The sequence below is a fragment of the Abramis brama genome (genome assembly GCF_963993115.1).
Source record: "Abramis brama genome assembly, chromosome: 9".
Classification (NCBI taxonomy): Eukaryota; Metazoa; Chordata; class Actinopteri; order Cypriniformes; family Leuciscidae; genus Abramis; species Abramis brama.
Genome location: NC_139971.1, coordinates 40,401,218 through 40,428,771, shown reverse-complemented (window position 1 = coordinate 40,428,771; position 27,554 = coordinate 40,401,218). Strand labels below are relative to the sequence as shown.

General features: G+C 37.4%; 1 protein-coding gene across 1 annotated transcript in view; it reads left to right on the top strand.

Moving 5' to 3' along the window:
• LOC311089245 (cilia- and flagella-associated protein 45-like) overlaps positions 1-21,190 on the top strand; it is a 30,166-nt gene extending 8,976 nt beyond the window's left edge. The window contains exons 2-12 of the mRNA XM_084123805.1: positions 6,140-6,259; positions 6,345-6,478; positions 7,744-7,888; positions 11,588-11,758; positions 11,841-12,019; positions 12,101-12,230; positions 12,314-12,460; positions 13,757-13,870; positions 14,005-14,198; positions 17,838-18,062; positions 20,542-21,190. Coding sequence (XP_083979931.1) covers positions 6,140-6,259; positions 6,345-6,478; positions 7,744-7,888; positions 11,588-11,758; positions 11,841-12,019; positions 12,101-12,230; positions 12,314-12,460; positions 13,757-13,870; positions 14,005-14,198; positions 17,838-18,062; positions 20,542-20,617 — 1,635 coding nt within the window. The 3' untranslated portion in view covers positions 20,618-21,190. The remainder of the gene's footprint in view (positions 1-6,139; positions 6,260-6,344; positions 6,479-7,743; positions 7,889-11,587; positions 11,759-11,840; positions 12,020-12,100; positions 12,231-12,313; positions 12,461-13,756; positions 13,871-14,004; positions 14,199-17,837; positions 18,063-20,541) is intronic.
• Positions 21,191-27,554: the final 6,364 nt, after the last annotated feature.

Genomic DNA, 27,554 nt, shown 5'->3' with positions numbered 1-27,554 from the left:
TTAGGGGGGCCACAAGGGGGTCCAAGCTTGTTGTCACAGGGGCACTGGCCCCCCTCTAGAACCGCCACTGTGGACAGAGGCCACTGGGCAAACTTTTCTTAGTTCCTAGTAATAATGGCAGAAGTACCCGCTTTTTGCCGTGTTCGCACCGCAGGAACTGGGAATGATTTTAGTTCCAGGATCGCCTTTTGGGGGAACTAAATAAGCTCCTATCCTTATGTTGTTCCAAATCCGTAAGACTTTCGTTCTTCTTTGGAACACAAATGAAGAATTTTTTTTTAAATATCTGAACGATTTCTGTACCTCCATTGACAGCTACTTTAAAGCTTCAAAAAGATCATTAAAATAGATCGTAAAACAAATCCATATGAATTGAGCAGTTTAGTAAAAAAATTCTGAAGAGATTCGATTGATTTATATGATGAACAGATTGAATTTAGGCTTTTATTCACATAGAAACATTCATCAACTCACACATCAGTTGTGGTAAACAAAGCTCAAGCGTGTTCGCTTAATGTGCGAGAACTATTGAGGTTCATTCTCGTGTTACACAACACGTTTGATCATCCACAAGAACCAATGAGGTTCATTCTCGTGTTACACAATACGTTTGATCATCCACAAGAACCAGTGAGGTTCATTCTCGTGTTACACAACACGCTTGATCATCCACAAGAACAAGTGAGGTTCATTCTCGTGTTACGCATCACGTTTGAGCTTCCGCAAGAATCAATAAGCGTGTCAAGCAGGTTCGGTTGAGCTTCTGCTTATGTGTCGCTGATCAATGTTTAAATGTGAATAAAAACCTAAATCTAATCTTCATCATAAAGTGATAGTCTCTTCAGAAAATTTGGACTAACGTTAAACCACATTTGAATAAGAAACACTATCCAGTTGATAAAATGCATCAAAACTCCACGAAGTACAACAAGCATATCGGTGAGAACTATGGAAGCTTATGGGTAGCAATATTCAATTTGAAATGTAATATGCAAAATCACAATGCAGTATGTAAAATGGCAATGCATTTCTGCATTTCACACTAGTTTTAATATGTAAATTGAATACATATTTTAACGCTTTATAAGTTGCAAAATTAAAATGTATTACAGAAATGATTAGATATGTTTAACATGTTCAAGCAAAAACTGTAGCAAAATTGTAATTTAAATGTAATTTTTTCTTAATTAAATTTACACTCACAGTTAAGACACTTGCGATTGCATTTCCATTAAGTGTCCCGCAATGAATGTAGCAAAATTCAATGTGCAATTTGAAAATGCATTCTGAGCCGATCACGTGCCCGTCCCGCCCTGTCAATCACTGCGTGAAGTTGGCCCCGCCCCCAACCCAATGACGTCGGCAAAATAGGCTCAATCCATGATATTATAAGGCTTATACAATCAAAATGCAACAGACCGGGTCTATGGGACAAAGTCTTTGAATAAAAGGGTTATTGAGCTGTTTACACTGTTATATACATTAAAAGAGCCTGCACAGCGTCAGGAAATAAAAATAAGCACAAAAAAACTCCCTACCTTACACTATTTTTTTTACAGTCTATGCTTACACCACACCGAAGGTGCACTTGCGGTCACAAGATGACGTCACACTCTGCAAGTATGTTTTAAAAACTGTGCAGCACCCCTACTGCCCGCGCCCATGTAGAGCCTCATATATTTAAACAAACTAGGTTAAATATTTCAAGAGGGTTTCCAGCGGATGTGTTTATGGTTAGGGGTTGTACAGTATAAATGTAAATAATTAAACAAATAAATCATTCATGAAAATGAATAACACAAATACAGAATCGAATAGTAAGTGGACTGCAAGAACACCTGTGTAGCTCTTTTCATAGATTTTGCCAAAGCATTTGATACAGTGGACCATTGCATTTTGCTGGAAAAGCTACAATATTGGTTTTTCTGACCATACTGTAGATTTGTTTACTAACTACTTGGCAGATAGAACTCAGTGTGTTTATTTTGACAATTCCAAATCAGAAACTCTGTGGAGTGTATCCTGTGGAGTGGATCCTGTGGTGTACCGCAAGGATCAGTCTTGGGTCCAATTTTATTTACTATCTATTAATAACTTGGGTGATGACATTTCTCAGGCTCATTTCCATTTTTATGCTGACGATACCGTTATTTATTGTAAGGCTGCGACTTTACACCAAGCTTTTTCTTATATAGGCTACAATCTGCTTTTAACCTTGTTCAGATACAACTGTATCAGCTTAAACTAGTTTTGAATGTTGAGAAAACTAAGATTATGCTTTATTCAAAATCTAAGAAGTCTTTGGACAGTCTTCCAAGTATTTTTACTATACATGGTGAGCAGATCGAACAAGTCAAATTGTACAAATATTTGGGTATATTAATCGACGATCAGCTCTCTTTTAAGTTGCACATTGATAAACTGGTACAAAAGCTCAAATTAAAAATAGGATTTTATTTTAGAAACAAAGCCTGTTTTTCTTGGAAAACCAGGAGGAGATTGGTTGCTGCAACCTTTCTCACTGCACTCGATTACTCGATGCGCCTGATCGATGTTTGTCTTTGTTGGATACTGTCTACCATAATGCATTAAGATTTGTGACTGGATGTAAGGCATCAATACATCATTGTACCTTGTACAAAATGACAAACTGGCCCTCATTGTCAGTGAGGAGGCATACAGTATACTGTACATTGGCTTATTTTTATTTATAAGTCTATGCTGGATATGCTTCCCTCTTATCTTTGCTCCTATGTCACGTAAAATCAGTTCTTATAATTTACACTCTGGTAACTTGTAGACCTACTTGTTATCTGTACCTACAGAGCTGGGTAAGAAGGCTTTTAGTTATGCAGCCCCAGCCACCTGGAACACATTACAGACTGATTTGCAATTGCCAACTCTGATTTATTTTGGTGAATTTAAACAACGCATGAAAGTTTTGGAAATAGATGCCATAAATTGTTGTCACTGTTTTTAAAATAACTAAATCGTTTTAAACCTATGGTAGGTATAAATTGTAGCCTACTTTTAAGTAGTCTGATGTTGTTTGTTTATATACCTTGAAGATCTTGTTTAAATGTTCCTTGTTGTGCGTATGCTTGGTGATCGTATTTGTAACTATGCACTGGTAATATGCTGCCATTTTGGCCAGGTCTCTCTTGAAAAAGAGGTTTTAAATTGAGATCATCTGGTTAAATAAAAATAAAAAGTAGTCTAAAATCCTACAAACAGCTAGTACATAAAATAAATTAATAATAATATAAAAAAAACCGAGGGTCCTAGAAATGCGGTCCTGAAACGGCAGCCTCTTGTCTTGCAGGAACTCTTCTATTCACTGTCCGTAACCGCAGTAACCGCGTCTCCATGGAAAGACAATAACAAACTACTACTGTGGAGAGTTGGTTTTATTGCTAGTAGGCTATCTGTGATCAACACATGTGTTATTCTCTATTTCTTTTATTTTAGCGCCTTTTATTTTATTTCTTTTATAAATTAGAAATACTTGTGTGGCATCCCTTTTCACTTGGTCGTGACTCTGTTTGTACTTGTGTCATAACGTCTATCCTATGAGCTTATTCACGTCAGCTCGATAGAAATGGTAAGTAACGTTACTTTTACCGTTACACTATATTATGGGCATTAAAATGATAAAATATTGTTTTCTGGCTGTCAAAAGTTTGGAATGAGTAAGATTTTTAAATGTTTAACGTTAAGTGTCTTATGCTCACCAAGGATGCATTTATTTGAAAAATACAAAACATCCTCCAGAAATCATTCTAATATGATGATTTGCTGCTCAAGAAACTTTTTTTTATTATCAACGTTGAAAACTGTTTTGCTGCTTAAATTTTTTTTTATTTTTTTTTTGGAAACGAGATAGAAAATAGAAATAATAATTTAATTAAAAATAATAACCAGTTTAAATTGATTCAATATTTATATTTCAAATAAATGCTGTTCTTTTTAACTTGATACTTTTTTTCAGGGTTCTTTATTATAAAGTATCACATTTTCCACAAAAATATCAGTATATATATATATATATATATATATATATATATATATATATTATATATATTACATAATATGAAGGACTAAAAATGACAGAACGAAAAATAAATAAATAAATAAATAAATAAAAGTAGAAATAAATAAATAAATGCAGAAATAATAGTGAAAATAAATACATTTTGGTAATATTTTTACATGTATTTATTTATTTATTTATGCATTTCTATATGTATTTATTTATGTATTTATACATTTATTTATTTATTTATATATTTATGTATTTATATATTTATTTATTTATATATTTATATATGAATTTATTTATACATTTATTTATTCCTACATTTATTTATTTCTGTATTTCCACATTTCTACATTTATTTATTTCTGTATTTCCACATTTCTACATTTATTTATTTCTGTATTTCCACATTTCTACATTTATTTTTCCCTGCGCATGTATGCTAATTGACCTATGGCTAAGCCACGCCCCCTCCACTCACTCGGACAAACAGTCAACATTCGGTAACAGGCGCTTTGCCAGCTGTCACAGTAGGAGACATTTCACAGGAGGCAATTGATGATTTTTTGGAGACAGAAAGATTATATATCATCTCGATGTCACCAAAAGGGCCTTAAATATGCATTGGAGGGTTATATTAATAATTTTATTGTTGAGAAGGTCGATAAGCTTCAGCTCCAGAACAAAGATTTACAGTTCACAGTGTAAACGTTATAGTTTGGTGCTATTTCGCTTCAAACGCTCGCTTTATACGCGCGTCCTATTCGCTTTGGATTCAAAATGTTCAAGCGTCGAACTAGACGCGGATACGCGCGAATTTGACGCTCTATTCGCGTTTGGTCTGAGCGCAGAATAATGAACAGGCTGCGATGTCAAGATTGCATTGCTGGAATGTGTGTGTGTGTGTGTGTGTGTGTGTGTGTTTGTGTGTGTGTGTGTGTGTGTCAGAGAGCGGGCGCGATCGAACAGTGGAAACATAAAAACATACTCCATTTTGTTCATACAGGACATAATTAAAACTGCAAAGTGTTTAGCCTACTTATATTTGTGTAAAACACAACATTGTGCTTTTGTCAAACTGTAAACTCTTGTCAAACTGTAACCTACAACTGTCACCCAACCAAAATCACACACACACACGCTGTTTAAAAGCCAAAATGACAAGAAAAAACATAAAAACGAATGAAAACTGATAACAGCAATGCATTGCAATGGACGAGGAAGCAGAGAATGTCCGAGTGTATTGGGTTAGCTATGCGTACTGTGATTGGCTCATCGCGTTTGGGGGCGTGGCTTATCCATTGGCAATTAGCATACATGCGCAGGGAAAAATAAATGTAGAAATGTGGAAATACAGAAATAAATAAATGTAGGAATAAATAAATGTATAAATAAATACATATATAAATATATAAATACATAAATATATAAATAAATGTATAAATGCATAAATAAATACATATAGAAATACATAAATAAATAAATACATGTAAAAATACAGAAATAGCCATTTATATTACCAAAATGTATTTATTTTCACTATTATTTCTGCATTTATTTATTTATTTCTACATTTATTTATTTATTTATTTTTCATTCTGTCATTTTTAGTCCTTCATAATTTGACAGCAATAAAAACCATTATTAATAAATGAGCACCAATTATAACTGATAAATTGAGCACTAAATCAGCATATTAGAATGATTTCTGAAGGACCATGTGACACTGAAGACTGGAGTAATGATGCTGAAAATTCAGCTTTGATCACAGGAATAAATTACATTTTAAAATATTCACATTGGAAACACTTGTATTAAATTTTAATAATATTTTACAATTTTTACTGTATACTTGATCAAATAAATGCAGCCTTGGTGAGCAGAAGATACTTTCAAAAACATGAAAATTAATAAATAAATACAATTATTCCAAACTTTTAACCACCCGTGTATATTCAGCAGGAAGTGTAGTCCAATTCCAGAACGAATGAATGTTATGAGTCGGTACTTTATAATGAATAACTGTTTTGTTGTTGTATTAAAGACTCCTGAGACTTAAATCACATAGCGACTCACTAGTTGGTAATTTGACATGCTTTTCAGCTTCAAAGCGCTGGGTCATCATCTGGGAAACTGTCGGGCAGCAGCGGTTTGACTCGCCGCTATCGCACACGGGCCCTCACCTCTCATGTGGACGAGAGCCTTTTTGGGACCCCCAAACAGGTTGAAAAAAAGCTTACTTTATAGTCTTCTTAGACATTAAATGAAAAGTAAAGGAAGATCCAACAGTCTATTGAATCATTCTCAGCATTCTGCTGCTGATATGAAAGATGATGCTGAAGGCAGAAGCGTGAGGTCAAGGACACTGTCACGCACTGCTCCTGCAACCAAAGAGCCAGAGATGATACGCATCATCACTAAAGACCTCATCAGAGACCTCAGGCAAGTAGAAGCAAAAGGTTTTTACACTGTGGAGACATGTAGTTATCCTTATTGAGATATTTACATTACTTGTTAGAAATGTTGACTTGAATAAAACCAGTAAATCTGTGTATCCCTGAACTGCATATATTGGCCATTTGTGTTTTCACTGTTTTTAAAGGGGTCATGAATTGAGAAATTAAATTATCCTTAATCTTTTGACATATACGAGGTCATTGCACTATAAAACATCATGTAAGTTTCAGAACTCAAAACGTCCTTGTTAGTCCAAAAACAGCTTTTATTGAAACCAAGCTCTGAAGACAACTAGTTTCAGATTTTGTCAAAATATGACGCAATAGTGCGATGAAAGACCGTCTTCTACATCATGGCATCTTTGGCCACTGGCATTTTAGTGAGATTAGAAGAAAAGAGAGATACAGAATCACTGGACTAAAAGTAACATTACCTCCATGTAGTGTTGTTTTTGGCGGCCTGTTTTAATTTTAGTTTTAGTCTAGTCTTTGTGTTAAGCTGTCGTTTTAGTTTGTATTAGTTTTAGTCACGTTCATACTCTTTTTAGTCTAGTCAAGTTTTAGTCGACGAAAACTGATGACATTTTAGTCTAGTTTTAGTCAATGAAAATTGTATTTTAGTCTCTTTTTAGTAATGCAATTCTATTTAACCCAGTCAATATAGAATTTCAAACAAGGTTATCTTATTATATGTAGTATATTTAGGGCTGTGACGGTGGCAGTTTTTTTACCACCGCGGTAATGGACCAACTACCGGCGGTGGTTGGGGGGTTATTTAAAAAAATAAAAACTCGTTTTATATTTCCGCACAAAGCGTGATATAGCCTACCACTCTGCGCTCTGAGAGGGATGTGGGACACGAGCAGGAAAGACCATCGATCTCTTTATGATATCTTCGTGTTTTCTACTTGATGTAAATTGGTCTGGAGAGCGAATTTTATCCTCCACAAGGGCGAGATATTTAGGCTATGTTTGAGATTGTGCCGCTCAAAACTGATTACTGTCCGTCGCAGACTGGGAGGAGCAGTTGCGCGCAGTTTACCTTCCCGGTACTTTAGACCGCGGTGTAAACGCAGAAAGCAACCGGTCTGGGGCAAAAAAAGTTCCTGGGACAAATTGTTCCGGGTAATTTCGGTGGAAACGCGGCTATTATAAGTGCTCCTCGGGAAACATTAAAAAAGAATAATAATAAAAAAAATCCAGTTCATAACCCCTTTAAACTTGCTCTTTGCTCTTGTTTTGTTGAACCAGAATCCCAAGTGAGGACCCATCTGGACAGTCTGTCATCCTGTCCTCGGCTCAGTTCAGGCGGATCTTGGTGGAGTCTCATGTTTCTAGTGAAGAGGAGAAGGCAGCTGTGCTGGAGGCCCAACGCCAAGCCCGCGAGGAAGCCCTGGTGAGTCAACCATATCAAACTCAATCTGCAGTTTGTCTTAAATTTGTTTTCATTTCACACACATGCAGGAGCGGATCTACCGGGGTTGCATGGGGTGGGCCACCCTAAGAAAAAGCATAAGCCACCCAGAATTATCCCAGTATAAAATATAAATGTTTCCTGTATTGCTTTTTACTAGCAGTGCTCCAGTGTCAATAACAGAATATTTACTCATTCAGTCATTTCCATGAATCGCTACATCGTGAGAAATAATTTTAAAAAGACCACAACAACGTTTATTCTTTGTTCATGCATGCACATTTTTACAAGAATGAATTAAACAAACAATTCTGTATGAATGGAATTTAAGAATGTATTAAACTCAATGAAACAACCATGCTAATCTAATATCAATAGAATAAAATAATGAAACCACATCATCTCTGTTTTATTTCCCAGGTCACATTATATATACGCTATCACTTTAATAGTGAAAATTAGAAAATGCAACATTACTTTAATAATAATAATAATAATAATGTGTATGATGTGCCCTAAGTACAACATCAGTATTATAGTGCATATTTACACAAATATAAGCGTCCAGGGTGTGAACGTTCCTGCTTCTCAGTGAAGCAGCAGAGCAGGTCTGATACGGGAGCTGACAGTCAGCTTTGATTTCCACAGCACATCGCGAAATGCACTTCATTTTTCACATGGAGTGTGAAATGCACAGCTCAATTAATTAATGCACAAATTAATTTTTAGTGCCATCATTTAGAAATAAATGAACTAGCATTTGTGACAGCCAGAAGCTGACGCAAAAATGTAATATGTCGCTGGGTCTTTATGAAATGTTCGTGCTTTATTAATAAAGCTCAATCATTTTCATAATTTGTAATTTGTGTAAAGACTTTGATTCCTGAACTTGTTCTTGTTTGGCACTGTGTGTGTGTGTGTGTGTGTGTGTGTGTGTGTGTGTGTGTGTGTGTGTGTGTGTGTGTGTGTGTGTGTGTGTGTGTGTGTGTGTGTGTGTGTGTGTGTGTGTGAGAGAATAAGCGAGTAAGCATTTCACATGTACACTTTAGCGGGCCGTTCAAACAGAACTCGTTGTATTCCACATTGTTTTTCTAGGTAAACATGGGCTAGACAGATGTCTCTGGCCATTCCCCCCATTCCCCTGCCCACATCTCGCTTCTTTCAGTGCAAAAATGTGTTCTGTATGAATGGCCCCCACAATGTTCTTTGGTTGTCTTCCAAGCACTGCTATATGCTTCAGGAATTGTAAATCTAGTTCAGTGCTCTGAAACGAGGATAAGCAGCAGTGCTCTGAAATGAGGAGGCAAAGTCCTTACAGTTTTTTTTTTTTTTTAATAAATCAATTGTAAATTCATGTCCCAGTTACACTTAATGTTGTCACATTACTCTACATTACAATAAAAAAAGAAACCAAATAAAAAAACATTTTGTATTTTAACAATGTAATTGTTGTTCTATTTATTAAAACCAAATATAAATCTCATTAGGTTAAGAATTTTTACATTTATTTCAAAATAATAACTAAAGGCAGTAAACTATTTAAACAATATATTTTATTTGTGACCTGATGTTCAGCTGTTCTTTTTAATAGTCAACTTATTTCCAGGTCATCAAGCTCGGTAAACACTGGTCACAGACATGAAGATGTACCTTTAATTTCACTGAGCAGATTGAACAGAATTTAGAAGAATTTAGATTCACTAAACCAGTGTCATCATGTTTTCAGACCATTTCAAGTTTGAATTTTGAAGTGAAATAAAGCGGTGTTATCTCAGTGAGCTGTTTAATGACTTTTTAATTAGTCTTCCCATTAACGCATTCATTCTGTTCATTCAGACTGATTAGCAAACGTGGAATACGCATGTAAACAGGAGGCGGGATTTATCACACGAACCAATCATAGCGCGATAGAAGGAGGCAGTACCTCCTCTCACATAGCTTTCCCCCATTCATTCGTAATTACCCCCCACTAAACCCACCGCACACTTTAGGGGGTCTGTTAACATTTTGAAATAGTTTATCCTATTTTTTGAGGAGGCACTGCCTCCCTTGCCTCAGTGGCGGTTCTAGACCATTTCAACTGGGGGGGCCAAGCTGGGGCCAGATGTACTGTTAGAGGGGCCAGTTACATTTAGACCTTATTGTTGTCATATCATTTTCTGCACTGCACTGTAGGCATTAACAGGCAAAATACCATGTTTACAATCATTCAACAATGTATTTGCATTTCCATTATATTTTTTACATTTGCATTACATATTCAGAATCAGTCACATTAACTGTATTCTACGATTTTTGCGTTTTTTTGCAAAAAGATAAGCAAATTCATCTAGATTTAAGGCCTTTGCCCTCCTTGACTCAATACTTAGAACACATAAATTGCTTAATCTGTCATCTGACATTGTGGACCTGAGATAGGTTTTCACCAGCTTTAGTGCACACAATATAACATACAATTGAATTATGCTTATTTTAAATGTATTGTGCAGGCTCGGTATAAAAAATATAGGAAAAAACATGATAATATGAAACGCTTCAATGTATGCGCATCGCGGGTGCAGAAATTTGTGCTCAAAGCAACGTGGAGTGAACTTGAAGCGCTGCGCTGCACAAGTGCGCGTTTAAAAGTTCACGGCACAAAGCGAAGAAAAGTCGAGCGCACAAATCCTAGTGTATATCTGTCCAACAGTTTATTGATAATTTGTTTCTTCACGGTTTTAAATTCCAGTTATTGTGCGTTTGATGCCGATTCATAGTCCTTGTGGTGTGAACAAGCACACGCGAGTCGTTTAAAAACAGCAACAAACATAAAATACAAATACACAAAATAAAGTCATTTTATGCAAATCCACAGCCTTTTATCAACAGATCATGCATTATAATGTGAATATATCATATCATATTGGGGAGAGTTTTACCGTGCATCCTGCTGTAACCGGACGAGGCGCGCGCGCTGTTTGAATACTGAATGGAGAATGATTGACAGCCGCAGAGGAGGGAAAACTAGTTTCCATAAACTTTAATTTAATTATGTAAATAGACTTCTGTCCCTCACATTAAGATATGGAATGGCTTCAGATGACTTTGTGAAATTATAATCAGACCGTCTCAGACCCAAGTCACCCAAACTGACGTGAAAAAGAGGCGCAGAAAAGCGCGCTGTTTGCATCCCTGTTTAAGTAAAAATACTCAGCACCACGAGTTTGTTGATCATATATTTTATCCTTTTTCAAACTGCCACAAACTAACAAACGGCCAGGTTCTAACGTTACACTTCTGTAATGCATTTAATACAAATACAACATATTAACAACTTTACTCACCTCTATATTTCCTTCTTTGCTTGAACTAGGCTATAATATTCGCGCAAAACGTCCACCAACTTCTGAATAGAAAAAAATTTTCTTAACATTTTTTTTCTAAAAAAAAGATCCGATTTAAGCAGTCCCTCTAGGGTTACATTTGTGTTCCGTGTTGCCACTGTCTAATAACGGATGTGAAAAACAACAATAGCAAAAAATTGTTTTGTAAAAATTATTTCACACTCCACATTTAGGGGGGCCACAAGGGGGTCCAAGCTTGTTGTCACAGGGGCACTGGCCCCCCCTGGCCCCCCTCTAGAACCGCCACTGCCTTGCCTCCTCTGAGGAAACGCCCCTGATCTGGTTGTTGTCATGTCAGGATTCTGCAGAGCAGAGAAAAGCACGGATGCGTCAGGCGGACCTCTCTCGGCAGAAGAACCAGAACCTCAGTGAGCTCGAGATAGAGGCGAGGGACCGCGCTCAGTACCTGTTGGAACGAGCCAACGCCATGAGAATGGAACAAGAAGATGAAGTCAAGAAGCTCAATGAGGTAGATAGGACCACACTAACAAGCCAAACCATGACGCACTGGTTATTTCCTACATGCAAATGTTGTCTTTGTACTCCTGCAGTTGATTCAGAAAGTGCAGTGCCATGTTGTCCGGGATGCGCAGATTAAGGAGAAGAAACAGAACCGCACAAAGTGGCTGGAGGAGGAGAAAAGGCTGGATGCCATCATGGAGGTGGAGCGTCGCCGGGCCGTAGAAACTCAGGAAAAAATCGAACAACTGCGCAAAGAGCAGATGATTCAGTAAGGATGTTTACACTCTGTATTCCATATACTCTACATACAATGTATTGCTCCCTGGTTAATGGGTGGGTGTTATTAAAGCGGGAAGCTGCGCGTCCTCGACCAGATCCAGATGCGTCTGGAGGACAAAATGCTTCAGGATGAGATGAAGGACCAGGAGGGTCAGCAGTTGCTGGAAAACATGGAAAAGATGCAGATGGAGGAGCTCAAAGTACATGCAATGAATCTCCAGATCAATTTGAATCAAAAGTACCGGTAGTTTTCGAACTCACTCTTTGTGTAATGTTATCTCAGGTCATTGAAAGGAAGAAGGAGGAGCAGAGGAAATTGCTTCAGGATATTCAGAAAATTAATGAGGAGAACCTGCTTGCTAAAGAGCAGAAAAAGGAAGAAGAGAGATTAGCAGATTTGCGTGCTGTAGAGTATACAACCAAGAAGTTGGTAAGAAAAGTCTTTTAATGGGTTTAATCGCCTCTCTTGACATCCACCACCACTGTAATCTTAAACTTTAAAATCAGGGGCAGACTGTTCTTGCAGTTCTTACCTTGTTAATCAAATACAATAAATAAGATTAATTAAGCATTCATATAGGCCAATTCACACTGCATCGACAGACAGCGACCAACGTGGACAAACACCAGATTACAGTATGTCACTTCTCAGACATTCCACAAGCCGACAAACATGATTCAGCATAAAAAGCCCTATAAGCCCATGCAAACACCAGACGAACTGTCTTGTTGCTGTCTGTCTGCGCAGTGTGATTCGGCCTTATAATGTGAGATAAAATTTTCCCTGATCCCTTTTTGTATTAAGTACTACAGACTACTTTAAAGGGATAGTTTACCCAAAAATGGAAATTCTGTCCTCATTTACTCACCCTCATGTCGTTCCAAATCTGTAAAACGTTTGTTCATCTTCAAAACACAAATGAAGATCTTTTTGCTGAAATCTGAAAGCTTTCTGTCCCTCCATTGACAGTCTTCGCAACGAACATGCCATGAGACACACCACTTTCTCATAAAGAGTTCGTAAAAGGAACTGAGTGGTTTAGTCCAAATTTTCTGAAGAGACTCGATTGGTCAGTTTTTCTGTCATTTGGCCAAAATCTCAAGTAACAAACTCTGAAGTGGTTTGCACAGGCAATTGGGCTTGTACAGGATTGGCTATGACTCGACAACACATGCTAGACGAAGACACTCTTCTCCGCTCCTCAAATACATACATATATACATACATAATTATAACTGCCCATTTTACAGAAAAAGTATTTAAATATTAATATTTCAGTGCAAAAGTGCTGGTTATTCTTGTGTTCATTGTTTTCATTAAGATCTGGCCATGTGGTCACATAATATATATGGACCATATTATGGTCTAGTTGCAAAAGTTCAAACTGAATCAGAACATTTATGCATATAAGTCAGACCTCCATGCAACTGGACCGTAATATTCTTCATTGGCAATGAATTATTTCCAGTCTGTCATTTGTCTGTCCATTGATTTTATGCAATATTAGAAGTGGACCACAAGGGAAAAAAACATCCTTTCAAGTCTGACCTACTGTACTGTGATCAAAGGAAGGATCATATATTGGTAGATTAATCATAGGAAAATGTTGAGACAAGCTAAACAAAAAACTTCAAGGGCCTGGCGACATCAGCAGCTGCAGTTGGCTTTCCCACCAAGCCACATTGAATAGCCACATCAATCCCAGATGTGTTTAATTAACTCTAGGAACGAGAGGCAGAGTATGAAGCTGAGCAGATACAAATCAAAAAAGAAAAAGAGAAGGAAGTGGCGCGACTGAGAGCTCTTCAAGAACGGGACAGAGACCATAAAGCCGAGCAGGTAAAATGTTACAGTATGACTTTATAAAAAAGTACTAAATTCCTTTGTATGAGATGTATACCCATGATGGGGTAATACATTTTGCATGCTGGATTCTGGATTTCAAATAAATTCGTTTTTCTCTGAACTGTGAGGATGAGATCAGGGCACGGAGGAACCAGGAAGGGGCTGCGAGGGAATGGAGAAGAAAAGAGAAAGAGCAGACTATGAAAAAGCAGGAAGAGGAAGAGGAGCTAAAGGCTGCTCGTTTGGAACAAATGACTCATAAGAATCACTTGCTTTCCATTGAAGCCAGACGAGAGAGAGCAGAGTTTGAGAGGGTCCTGAGGTACAAACACCATCACATGTATCAAGTACTATTAGCAATGGCCGTACACAAGGTTTTAGAAATACAGAGGTCCTACCATGATGCCCTACATTTGTACATTTTAAAGGGGTCATATGATGCTATTTTAAAAGTTCATTATTTTGTTTATTGGGTGTAATAGAATAGGTTAACTTGCCTTTATGTTAAAAAAACACAGCATTTGTTTACATGCTGTATATTATTGCATATCCTCTATTCCCAGTCTGTCTGAAGCACAGATTGCTCTGGGCTGAATTTCCCGATAACGTCGTCTCTTTAGCGCGCTACGAAGACTCGTAAGGTATAACTTAACTAAAGGTATACCATTTCTAGGCATGTTCCCCGAACTATACCTTAGGAAGCTGCTTAAGATATACCTTCTTACGTGCGACGTTACCCGTTTCTGTCCGTGGCGGTGGTGCTGAATTGGTTGATATCGATGGCTCGAGAATCAATTATTCTCTCGTGCAGGGGCTGTTTCACTGCTTTATGCTAGAAAGTGGTGTTCTTTATAAAAGAAGCACTTCAGAAATAGTTGAAATTACATTTATTAGGACTCATGGGATATTATAAAAAATAATCCAAACTATAATAGCCTATAATAGCCTAGCCTACATATTTTAAAATTTTATCATATATTGCTGCCATGATAACCATTTCATATTTTTAAGTGCTTTCGATCTCTTTCCCATTTTTGTTCGCTGAGGTGGAGCTGCGATTAAATATTGTTCTTGTAAATACTTTCCAGCATTTCAGTAATAAAAGTGTACATCTTACGTACGGTGCTCTGCAGTGATCAAAAAGGATTTAAACGGTGAATTTTGAATCTCTTCTTGTAAACTCAGAGATGTGGATTCAGATGGCAATTAAATTACCACACAACCTTTCAAAAAACACGTTTGACACGTTTGTCAAAAAACAGTAGGTAGGCCTACTAATTTGGCCAGGGATTTTTACGCGGGTTGGGTGAGAAAAAACACTGATATTATGGATTCGGACGGCACTAAAAGCACAGACTTACCCCTGTAAATGTTTAAAATACCGGACGAGCCCATAAGAAAAAATTAGCGTCCGAATAGGACTTAACTGACAGTCGCCTATGCTTTCACTGGCCTTTAAAAGCGCTCTTTTATTAAAATAAATGTATTAAATTTTATTATATTGTAAGGCCCGCTATATTGGTCCAATCTGCCGGTTCTCCAATACACGGGGAAGGTTATCACGTGTTCTGTCCTCACTCATGCAAAGTATTGGTTGGTTAAATTTACAATACATTTAGTTATGTATTCTCTCGTTTATTTCATCTGACTCCATAAATGAAAGGGTTTTAATAATATCTGTGCCTCACTAAAAGTGAGTGAATGTTTGACTATTCCTTTTAACCATTAAATGAACAATGTCAAGATCAGTTAGAATAATCACATTAGGATTTATTATGTCAGGTAAATGTATCATGCCAATTTCATAATCAATTCAAAGATAATCGATACAAACATCAAATGCTCTGGAATAGAGAGAAGATGCAAACCCAACTTTAAGAAATACGTGAGGCTGAGAGATCTATCTCTCTCAGCCTCACGGACCGATCTGAAGTACAGAAAAGGCCCCGATCTCCCTGCTGTACTCCATTAAATAGTCAGAGCTCTTTCACATGTAAACATGAGCTAACAAAAGAAATTTGCATTCAGAGGTAGCACCTCTGGGTGTAGGGAGACCATTTGTCTAGAGGCCAACCCCTCCTTGTATGCTAGTTATCCATAAACCTTCAAAAACCTTATTACCTTGTGTTTTACTTATTCTGAAATGAGACATTTGTACCAGTCGCACTGTGACATTTTAAACGATATCAAACATGAATATACTCTGTGATAATCATTCAACATTAAACTATACATTTTCTTGGGAGAAACCAGGTGATCATCTGAGCCTGAGAGAGAGGGGGTGAGGGGAGAGGGAAGGAGATGTATTAGGATGACTTGGAGGTGAGACTTTCGTCTCAATGGTGCACGAGGGCCAGTTCAAATGGTAATCTTCAGAGAGGTCCTTTTGTCCTCTCAGGGTCTGGTCAACCCAGAAACAGACTGTCTGGAATTTCCTAATTTATCAATTCTTACAATATATAATAATATAATTAAAATTCTAACAACAATCAGTGTAATGACAATTTTATTCTTTGCATAAAAACACTTGAATGAGCCTAATTGAACACTGTCTGTGTGTATTAAAACTTCAGAGTTATATTCATATAGACCTGCAACAGTGATAAGGTAAAGCTAAGAGTGGTCCAGACCAACCTTCCAAACGTATGACTTACAGAAGGTATACTTAACTAAGAACGTTTCGGGAAACACGTATTAATGATAAGGTACAGCTTAAGGTGTAACTTAAGAACGATGTAGCATTAAGAAGGTTTCGGGAAACCCAGCCCTGATTGGCCAGCTGACCCAGTGCATTGTGATTGGCCAAAATCCTCAATGCCCTTTCCATAATTGGAAACTCCAAGGATTCTAAAGCATTATGTTAACACACAGTTAATAATGGCATTAGTATAACCGAATCAGTTAGAGCCCGAAATGATCAGGGCTGGGTTTCCTTATCACTGTTGCAGGTCTATATGAAAATATGTAAAAAATAAATAAGTTTTAATACACACAGACAGTGTTTATTTAGGCTAATTCAAGTGTTTTCATGCAAAGAATAAAATTGTCAATCACACTGATTGTTGTTAGAATTTTAATTATATTATTATTATTATATATTATATTATTAATTTAATTAAAGGCCAGTGAAAGCATAGGCTACTGTCAGTTAAGTCCTATTCGGACGCTAATTGTTTCTCATGGGCTTGTCCGGTATTTTAAACATTTACAGGAGTAAGTCGGTGATTTTAGTGCCGTCCGAATCCATAATATCAGTGTTTTTTCTCACCCAACCCGCGTAAAAATCCCTGGCCAAATTAGTACGTACTGTTTTTTGACAAACAGGTCGTGTGGTGATTTAATTGCCTTCTGAATCCACATCTCTGAGTTTACAAGAAGAGATTCAAAATTCACTGTTTAAATCCTTTTTGATCACTGCAGAGCACCGTACGTAAGATGTACACTTTTATTACTGAAATGCTGGAAAGTATTTACAAGAACAATATTTCATCGCAGCTCCTAATAAATGCAATTTCAACTATTTCTAAAGTGCTTCTTTTATAAAGAACAGCACTTTCTCACATAAAGCAGTGAAACAGCCCCTGCACGAGAGAATAATTGATTCTCGAGCCATCGATACCAGCCAATTCAGCACCACCGCCACGGACAGCACCGGGTAACGTCACATGTAATATCTTAAGCAGCTTTCTAAGGTATAGTTCGGGGAACACGCCTAGCAATGGTATACCTTTAGTTAAGTTATACCTTAAGAGTCTTCATAGCGCGTTTATTATAATGCAGCATATTAAGCATTACAAAACCCAATGAGTCAACCTGAAAATTAAACTACTACCTCTATAATCCACACACATCAAAGAATTCACTGCACTTAGTGACTGAACATTTTATCCTATGAAAGTGGAGGAGGGAAGAATGGACAAAGATAACATTGAAGATTGTATGCTGTATACTCCTTTTCCAGGGCACAGCAGGATTTAATTGAGAAAGAACGAGAAAAAGAGGAGCAGCGGCATCAACACATCCAGAGGCATGCTGAGGCTGTGAGGCAGCAGATACGGGAGAGCGAAGTGCAGGCCGTCAGCCAGCGCCGAGAGCTGTTTCGAGAGGGGGAACGACTGGAGGAGGAGGCGCGCAGTCGCAGAGCCCGACTGGAGGAGATTAAAGAAAAGAAGCTAAGGGAACTCAGGTATGTCCTTAGAGTAAAGTAGACAGCAAAATGCATTTTTCTCTATATACACTATTCTCTTTGCCACCGACATTGACTCATAAACACTAGTTTATCAATAAATGATTAAAAGTAATTCAATTAATGTCATAAACGTACAACTAGTCGACTAATGGCTTAAATGAACAACTACTAGTCTACCAGAAATAATCTTTAGTCAGGGCAGCCCTAAAAATTACATAAGACTGTAATGAAAATATGAGTTATGAATGAGCAATGAAATAAGGAATGATGGATTGCATACAGGAAAGAAGACACAGTGGCCTCAAAAAGTGTTTGGACACTTACGGCACAATTAAAAATGCATGAATTTCATTGCATTAACTACAAAATATCACACCAAGGGCCCTATCTTGCACCCAGCGCGATTGAATTTGTACACCGACGCATGTATCATTCCTATTTTGCACCCGACGCACAGCGGACTTTTCCCTCCACAGACGCACGTCGGTAAATTAGGCAATGAACTTGCGCTCTCAGGGGCAGTTCAGCGAAAAGAGGAGGCGTGTTCCGGCGCAAACGTTCCCTGGTGCTATTTTTCAGTTCCAGAAAACAATTCCACCACAGACAAGAAAAAAACCTAGTCTAAAGTCAGTGGCGCATTATTCAGATGCTATTTTAAGGGCGCATGCTTGGCCATAATGTAGCGTGTGCACAACGCACATACACTTTGCTTCTCTCATCTACACACAGCAGTTGCCATTTTTGCAAACCATACATAATTACAAGGAAAAATATTCCACATCAGGGAAATCATTGTGGTGTCCATGAAGATGTGAAAAAATAGGCATAAATCTTGCTTACATATTTAGCCAAATTATTATACGCATGTTTAACCGAAGCTAACTTGGGTGGGTTTCTCCAGTCCCCAATGTCACTTCTCTGTGTTTTAGGGCCCTGACGAGAATGTCGGTCTCCTCGGCTGTGAACCGCTCCTGGCAAATCCGCCATTATAATAGCAATCCGCCATGAAACAAGCGCACCTGCTCTTAAAGGGAATGTGAGATGATGCTCTGACTGGTTTATGGCACGTTACGCCCAAACCACACCTATGAGTAATGAAGCTACTTCAGACCAACCCATTTTAGATTTGGGTCGGGCGCAAGAGTCATTTATCCCGTCGGTATAATAGCAACAGCGCCTTAGATCCGCCCACAAAGTTACTTGCATTTCGCGTTTGATACTTGCGTTTCAGATCGTTAAAATAGGGCCCATAGTGGCATTCAGGGTTTTTATTGGGAACAAGTCTAAGGCCCAAAAGATTGTCATAAATTCAGTGTTTTTTATGTAAAAAAATTTGTAAAAAATATTTGAAACACAACTTTGTATGAAGCAAGTAATTTCAGTATTTCAATCATTTCTACCACTTCAAAAAAAAGGAAGATAGAGAGAAATCTGCTTGCTATACAAGAATGAAAGGGAAAAGCATTATAGAGAGTATGCACATGACGTCAAAGAAAGACATTGCGGGTTCACCCACTCAGTGGGTGAAACCGCAGTGAATGACAAAAATCTAAAATGTGAAAGAGCTGCTGTGCAGGGTTGCCAACTTTTCAGTTTAGCTCGGAGTGAGACTTCTCCAACGGGGTGGGGGGGGGGGGGGGATGGGACTTCAAACGGGGGGGGTAAGACTTTCCCTCTCTGCCGTGCGTGCGCGCGCTATCGGTTGGTTTGGAGCACAGTCTCTGTCTCGCATGCGTGCTCGCTCTAGATTGTGGGAGATTTTTAAATCATTTGCGCCATAACTAGTGGTCCATCCAGTAGTTAAGAGCCTGAATTGTTTATAGTAATTCTGAAATTTAGTGCACATGAGTGAAAAAAAATACAGCACAGAAGAATGTCTATTTTTGCGTGAGATTTCTTTGTTGAGCGTGAGAGCGTGAGATTGAGGCTGAATGCGTGACTGTCACGCGAGATGCGTGAGAGTTGGCAACCCTGGCTGTGTTATTGACTATATTTCACAGTTAGGTTAGGAAGGAGGAGAGTTGAGGATCTATGTGTAAACTGAACTTCAGTTAATCAAAACAAAAGAAAAGGGCACTAGGAGAGCTAGGGAAAAAACATGAAATTCTTAATTTCTACAATATTTCCAGTGTTAGAAATTGCTTCCATTTGTCAGCAAAAGTGTGCCAGATGACACAAAACACTCCGAGACTTTTGTGAAAACTGCAGATTCTACTTCCACATTTTTGTATCCCCGCCACCTTTCTTGAGAAGTGTGTTTGCACTGTATTTCTGCCATTTAGGTTTATGATGTAATGCCATGACATTCATTTAAGTGTGACGATCCAGTGTCCAGATATAGAGGTTGTGGGAAAGAAAAAGAGAGTTCCAATCTTCTTACTTCACAGAGATTATATGTTGGGCTCTATATGTCATGGTCACACACATCTTGCAATGATTTAGACAGACAATCACATATTTCCTCTTCTGACCACAGGGCAGCTGGGCTCTCAGAAAAGTACTGCAAGGAAGTGGAGCGCAAAGTTCAAGCTCTTCCATCTTTTTCAAACTGAGGATCAAAAGAAATGGAGGCTACGTCAAATTAATAAAAGAAGAAAAACGTGGTTTATGACCTCAGCAGAATTAGTCTGTAAACATTTTTGTGGAAAAGGTTGCATCATCATAAGTGGGAAAGAAATGTCCTTTTAAGCAGAAAATACACAATGAGATAGATGCTTGTTTCTTTTTCTCTGTTGCTGACTCAATGTGACTTAATTTGCTGATGCCAAACGTGTTTGTCATTCAAAAGTCAGGGTTGCTTTTTTGGGTTACACTTTATTTTAAGGTGTCATTGTTACAGTGTAATTCTATATTTAATTACTGAGTAATATTAAGCAACTACATGTACTTACTATAGGGTTAGGGTAGGATTAGGATTTGGTTGAGGGTTAGTTGCATGTAATTATGCATAATTTACTCTTATTACGATGGTAAGTACATGTAACAATGTAACAAGGACACTGTAAAATAAAGTGTTACCCTTTTTTGAGTGCTTACTGTATTGTGGAAATAATATACTTTAAAATAATATATTTTTAGTATAAACTGATTGTAATATTTTTGGACAGTTAAATGCAATTAAATTAATAATGTATTATAGTGCTTTTTTGACACTTAAGTAGGACATATTAGTGTAATTTCATAATTACTTATATTTGTCTTTGAAATATGGTTAAAGTGTGTTGAATGTACTGACAAAGCATTTATGTTGAACTAAAATATAATGTCATTAATGCCATTTTTTTGATTTTCAGGTACTTAAATGTATCTGTAATTACATTTGCAGTTTTGTACATTTAAAATACATTAACTCTAAATATATTAGCAAAGAACACACTACAGTTAAAATGATAATCAAGTACTTTAAATGCGCTGTAATATGTTAGTAGATTAAAAGATTATAAAGATGAATCAAGATTTTTTTTAAAAACAAAATTATTTCAAATGCAACCTTTAATTGAAACTACAAAGTGTGTGTGTGTGTGTGGGGGGGGGGGTCTTTACATAAAAACTTTAAGCCCACACCAAGAACGATAACTATATTAGCATCTTTGATTTGATTTATTTGACAATAAAAGTTAAAACAAGTACAATCAAGCCCAAAAGACCAATTCATACACATTTGAAACTGTTGAGGATAAGATACACAATAAAGCCACGTTTATTTCCATTGTGAAATAATTCCATTTCTTTTCCATTTCCATGTCATCTGTTAACATAAGCTTGAGCGCTTTAAAGCAGGATGGATTCTGATTGGCTGTCAATGATTTTATTGTTCATTAGCTGGAAAAAAAATCATTTTGAAAGTGATTCCAACGATATCTATTTTATCATTATAGTTACCGTCTTTGGTGTGAACGGGCCTTTAAAACAGCGTCAATATTTCACCAATAATTTACTATTCAATTTATTATTAGTTCTATATTAGTTTATATTTATTGATCATTAGTTAATTTACCCCACCTACCATCCCTAGCTGCTTTGTTCGAAATCGTCCCATACCCTCATTCACTATTCCCTGCATTAGTCCACTAATAAGTCCACTTGAGTGAATGAAAATAAGTGAGCAGATTCAGATACTTCACACTGTCAGTCAAAATTCTATTATTTGTGTATCCGTTTGGAATTTGATCTAAATTATTGACTGTATAGTAAATGTTCAGGTCTGATTTGCATGTCATGTGTGATGCTTTTTTGTGTTCCAGAATATCTGCATTGGTTTCTATGCTAATGACGTTTTGTTAGTAGCCATACGCCAAAAACAACGACAACAAGAGCAACATAAAGGGTTTTCAATGCAGATGTTTTGCCTTTATTGAGATAGTATGCTGAAGATAGCAAGCCAAGTGGGAGAGAGGAGTTGCGGGCTCACAAAAGTCACTAAAATCTCTTAGATCACGAGGCTGTTGGCTCCAATATATCCCTGAACTTGCTGTAATTTACATCCTGAAAAGCTGAGCAACTTTTTCGGAAATTAAGAAAAAAAAATCCTGAACATGATCCAGCCATTCAACTTCCTGAGTATGATTAATCCAGCATCCCACATTCTCCTGGAAAATCATGAATTGCACCATAAAGGTCAATATCAAAAATAGCAGTATCTGGTGTTGCCAGAATGCCAGCGGCTGCTGGGCTGGTCTTTCGGTGAGATGTTACTCCACTCTTCCGCTTAGACTGCTTTCGACACTTGAAACTTCTTTAAACACGTACATTTCTGGGGAAACATTTGGTTAGATGTGGTTTGGCACTGCAAGGTCGATCAGCTTATGGTAAATCTTATGAAATTGAGATTTATACATAACATGAAAGCTGAATAAATAAGCTTTGCATTGATGTATGGTTTGTTATGATAGGAAAATATTTGGTCGAGATACAACTATTTGAAAATCTGGAATCTGAGGGTGCAAAGAAATCTAAACATTGAGAAAATCTCCTTTAAAGTTGTCTATTTTTGTTCGCGATTGTGCTGCATTCACTCACAAAAATAAATGTTTTATATATTTGCGGTAGGAAATTTACAAAATATCTTCATGGAGCATGATCTTTACTTAATATCCTAATGATTTTGGGCATAAAAGAAAAATCGATCATTTTGACCCATACAATGTATTGTTGGCTATTGCCACAGATATACCCGTGCGACTTATGACTGGTTTTGTGATCCAGGCTCACTGTAGTTTTTTTTTTTTTTTACACACTTTACCAGTGTGTGACATGCAATATGAATCTTCAAACACTGTTGATACCGGAGTATGCTGTCAACATGCAGGTATGAAGGCGCTGTTGTGGTGGGAAATTCAGTCATGTTTGACTCAGATGAATTGATAATTCATGTTGATTGTGTTTTCATATTTCATAGCTGCACATGCATATTACGTGTTTAGTCTAAAGGTATGCGCGTTTGAATATATACGTGCGCAGGCATGTAGACTTTCTTTACAAATTGACCTCAACAAATTACTTGTCTGGCCTTAAAAATGTATAATACAGATTTATTTATTTATTTTTTGGGGCTTCCGCTTAGTCGTGTGAACCGGAATCATTCTCTCTGCTCCTAATGTGTGTGCACTAACTTGGATGGGTTATATGCAGAGGACAAATTCCGAGTATGGGAGCATACTTGTCCTTCACTTCACTTTAAGAGCACACCATGTTTGTTTCCTACATTTCCAGTTGATCAGGAGGTGGTGGTCTGCTCTTATATTGGACAACTTGACTCTGCAAATGTATGTAGCTGTTTGCATGTTCTTCCTACATTACACATTACTCTGCACTCTGTGCACCTGCCTCTTGTCATTTGTTCTTGTATCATTCAGCCATGTGGCCAGTTTATTTATTTATTTTTGAGCTGACATTACTGGTGGGTGTTCTTTTACCAGATGTGTCATTAAAAAAGGAGAACAAGTACTGTAATGTCCACCCACTGTGTTGGGAGATACATGTTGAATTAATATAAATGTATTTGCATTGGCAGAGCATGCAGCTATGACAAATATATCAGGTTTGTCTGAGCCAAACTTGTCTGTAGGCAGTAAAACTTTACTAAAAGAAAGTGGATGTCCACATAATGATTACACTTTTTAAGATCCCAGCATGTTTTTTTTTTTTTTACATGTTTTGTTTTTTGTCTGAATAGATCTTCATGAGATTCTACATACAGTATGTGGCCACTGGTATGCAAAGCATGTTGTTGTTTATGTGGATAAGTGGTGGATAAGATTTTTCCAGTAAGATTTAGCGTTTTTCCAGTCAAAGTGTCTGGTATGTGCGCAGGCGTCTGCCTCAAAACATTGCCATTACACAAAGAATGGTATCAAAACAAACAAGAGCAACTTCTCCCAATGATTCAGGAGCAGTTTGGTGTGATCCATGCATTTCCAGCATGATGAAGCTTCATGTCACAAGGTAGCATTGATACTGAAGTGGCTCGGAGATCATTACATGGACATTTTGTATCCGTGGCCAGGCAACTCTCTGTGTCTGAATCCCATCGAGAACCTGTTGTCAATCCTCAAAAGGTGAGTGGACAAGCAGAAGTCCACAAACTGTCAACTCTGAGCACTAATAAGAAAATGATGGATCACCATAAGTCAGGTATTGTCCCAGAAGCTGATATCCAACATGTGTGTACAGTACACACACACACACACACACACATTACAGCTCTGCACTCTCATGGAAAATAAAATTGTTTAGTGTGGCCATTACCGCTGATTATCTGATTCTCTCATCAGCACAAGGTGCATTCCATCAGCCTATTTAATGCCTTGTCTTTCGGCTTGTGTTTGTCAAATCGTTGTTGGAGTTTCCCCATGTCGTTTCCTGTTCTTGTTCTCCTCGTGTGGTCTCTTTTCCCATTTTGAGTTCATTGTGTTGTGCTGATTCCTGTTTCCAGTCTTGTTGTGGACTCTACACTTTTATCATCACTCATCAATTTCGGGTTCCCCATCGAAGTCCCTGCGTCACCACTCTCCAGCTGTCTGCAGTGTGTTGGACTTATTGTTGTCATTCCCAATAAAGAGATGTTTTACTTGCAACTTGCATCCTCGTATAGCCTACTTTATGTAACACCTATAACCTGCCAAATCTGGTTGAAAGGACAGGTGTAGCAATACCAAAGTCCCTTAAAGACTATAATTTTATAGTCTTTAGTAATACTAAGTTTTGCATTTGATGTAGTATATTAGTATAGTAAAGATGTAGTATGTAGTGTGCAGGTGTTTTTCACAGCAAGCCAGTCTTCCAGGAAATACACCCCCCTCATATTTCTCACTATGAAAGTGTCATATCCATGAAACTTGCCCCCACTTAACCACATCAGCCCTACTTTTAAGCCAAACTTATTCACCTGAACTAAACTTATTAGGAGCATATACAAAATGTATTGTAATTAAGTGCTGAACACCATCACAAGAACCAACAAAAAATAATAATAATAATAAAAAAGAAATAATGAAATAAATATTCAAGCAATAATATAAATATAACTAATAAAATGGGTAAAACTTTACAATAAGGTCTCATTTGTTAACATTAGTTAATGTATTAACTAACATGATCTAACAATGAACAATACAATACTTTAAATTAATCTTTGTTCATGTTAGTTCACAAATAATGTTAACAAATACAACTTTTGATTTTAATAATGTATTAGTAAATATCAAAAAATGGAGATTAACTAAGATTGATAAATGCTGTAGAAGTATTGTTCGTTCTTAATGAATAATGAGTAAATAATAAATTATATACTGTCAAAACTAAAGCACATATTTCCAGCAAGGCTTGCAAGAAAAGTGAAAGAAAAAAAACTCCAGGATACGCTCCTTTTTTAAAAATCCTTCTGACAGACAAACAAACAAATCAATAAACGCAAGCGGACTAAAACATAAGGTGCAGGTAATAAATCAAATGTTACAGCAAGGGACACCATTACTTGCATACATAAGTACTCCTCATTCACAGGAGGCCTCTGTACACATTCATGGTGTTCCACCTTTGACAGCCGTCACAGCAAACCCGGGAGAACAGGGACGTGTATGTAAGCCTACATATGTTTTGAATTATAGGATATCTCTAGGTGATCTCTGCTGATATTCTTACTGTTCCTTTGATTTTTGGAAGTTCTCACCAATATAATGTTGTGTTCTGACTACAGTTGGTATTTCTACATCACGTGTTGTACAATGGAAGGTAAGACATCAAACATTATTAATCATGCCTTTATTAGTAGATGCTGATGATGCACAAAATTGTTGTAATTACAACTGCAACCCAAAAAAAAAAATGTATCAGAAAAAAAAATCCTTTTCATTTTTTACATTTTGCATTGTGAATAAATTCCCCATTTTGCTTCATCCTGGTCCTGCATCCCACAACAAAAGCACAGATGGTTTAGTTCATCTGTTAAAACAAACAGTATTCAACAAATATGTTCAGACTAATACAGCTTGCATTGCACAGTAGGCTACTAATCTCATAGTTGCATATTTATGATAGGGGGAGAACAGGGTAATGTAAGACATTGGGTAATGTGAGACACTGTATCTAGGCAACAGAACACAATTTTGGTCATTTGACCATTATGTTTTCAAGGCCCTCCCATTTCCCCTTGGCCATGAAGGAGAGGACCTCATGGTGCTGTAGTAAGCATGTTTTTTTTCACAAAAATATATATTTTTTTGCATGTAAAAGTAAATTTTTTGCTGTCAACTTAATCAACTGTTGTGCCAAAGCAAATTGATTCAGGTAGAAAAACTTATATCATACATGCTGATGAACTACCAACATATAAAACCATGCAATGATGCTAGCTGAAGATAAGCCTGAATTGCTAAGAGAGATCGTTTTTTTCTAAAATGTGGCGGTGGGGTAAAGTGAGACAAATGCTGTGGGGTAAAGTGAGACATGAGGCACAAGTTAAGTTTAGTCTTAAACATATTTTAACGTAATATTACACGACATATGTTTTATTTTTAATGTCATAAACATTGTAGAAAAGCCATCAAAAAGAGAAGGGGGAAGTAAATTCAGTAGCCTGGGGTGCAGTAGCTTAGGCAAAGAGGTGGAGCACCTTCTCCCTCTCACCTTGTCCTAATGGAGCGTTTGTCCCCTCCTTGACAAAGCTCCGCACTCTCCCTGGGAGCCTGCTAGGGAGTAAAGTCGGCATGGGAATCTCGTCCATCTGCAACCTCACGGACACTGTCCGTTTTTGTTTTCGGAGGAGGACCTTCCTCCACCGCTTTTTCTCCAGGGGTGTCTCAAGCCCCTGGAGTCGCTTCGCCATTTACCCAGACCGACCGTTCGACAAGCATACGTTTTACCTCGGGATCAACCGAGAAGCCCCGGACGGTGAACCGCGATGCGCAGGCTCCCTACACACGGGTCTCGCTCCACTCGGGCCTGGGCTCGAGACGACTCATAGGGTGCGTGAGGAACCATCCGCCGGGG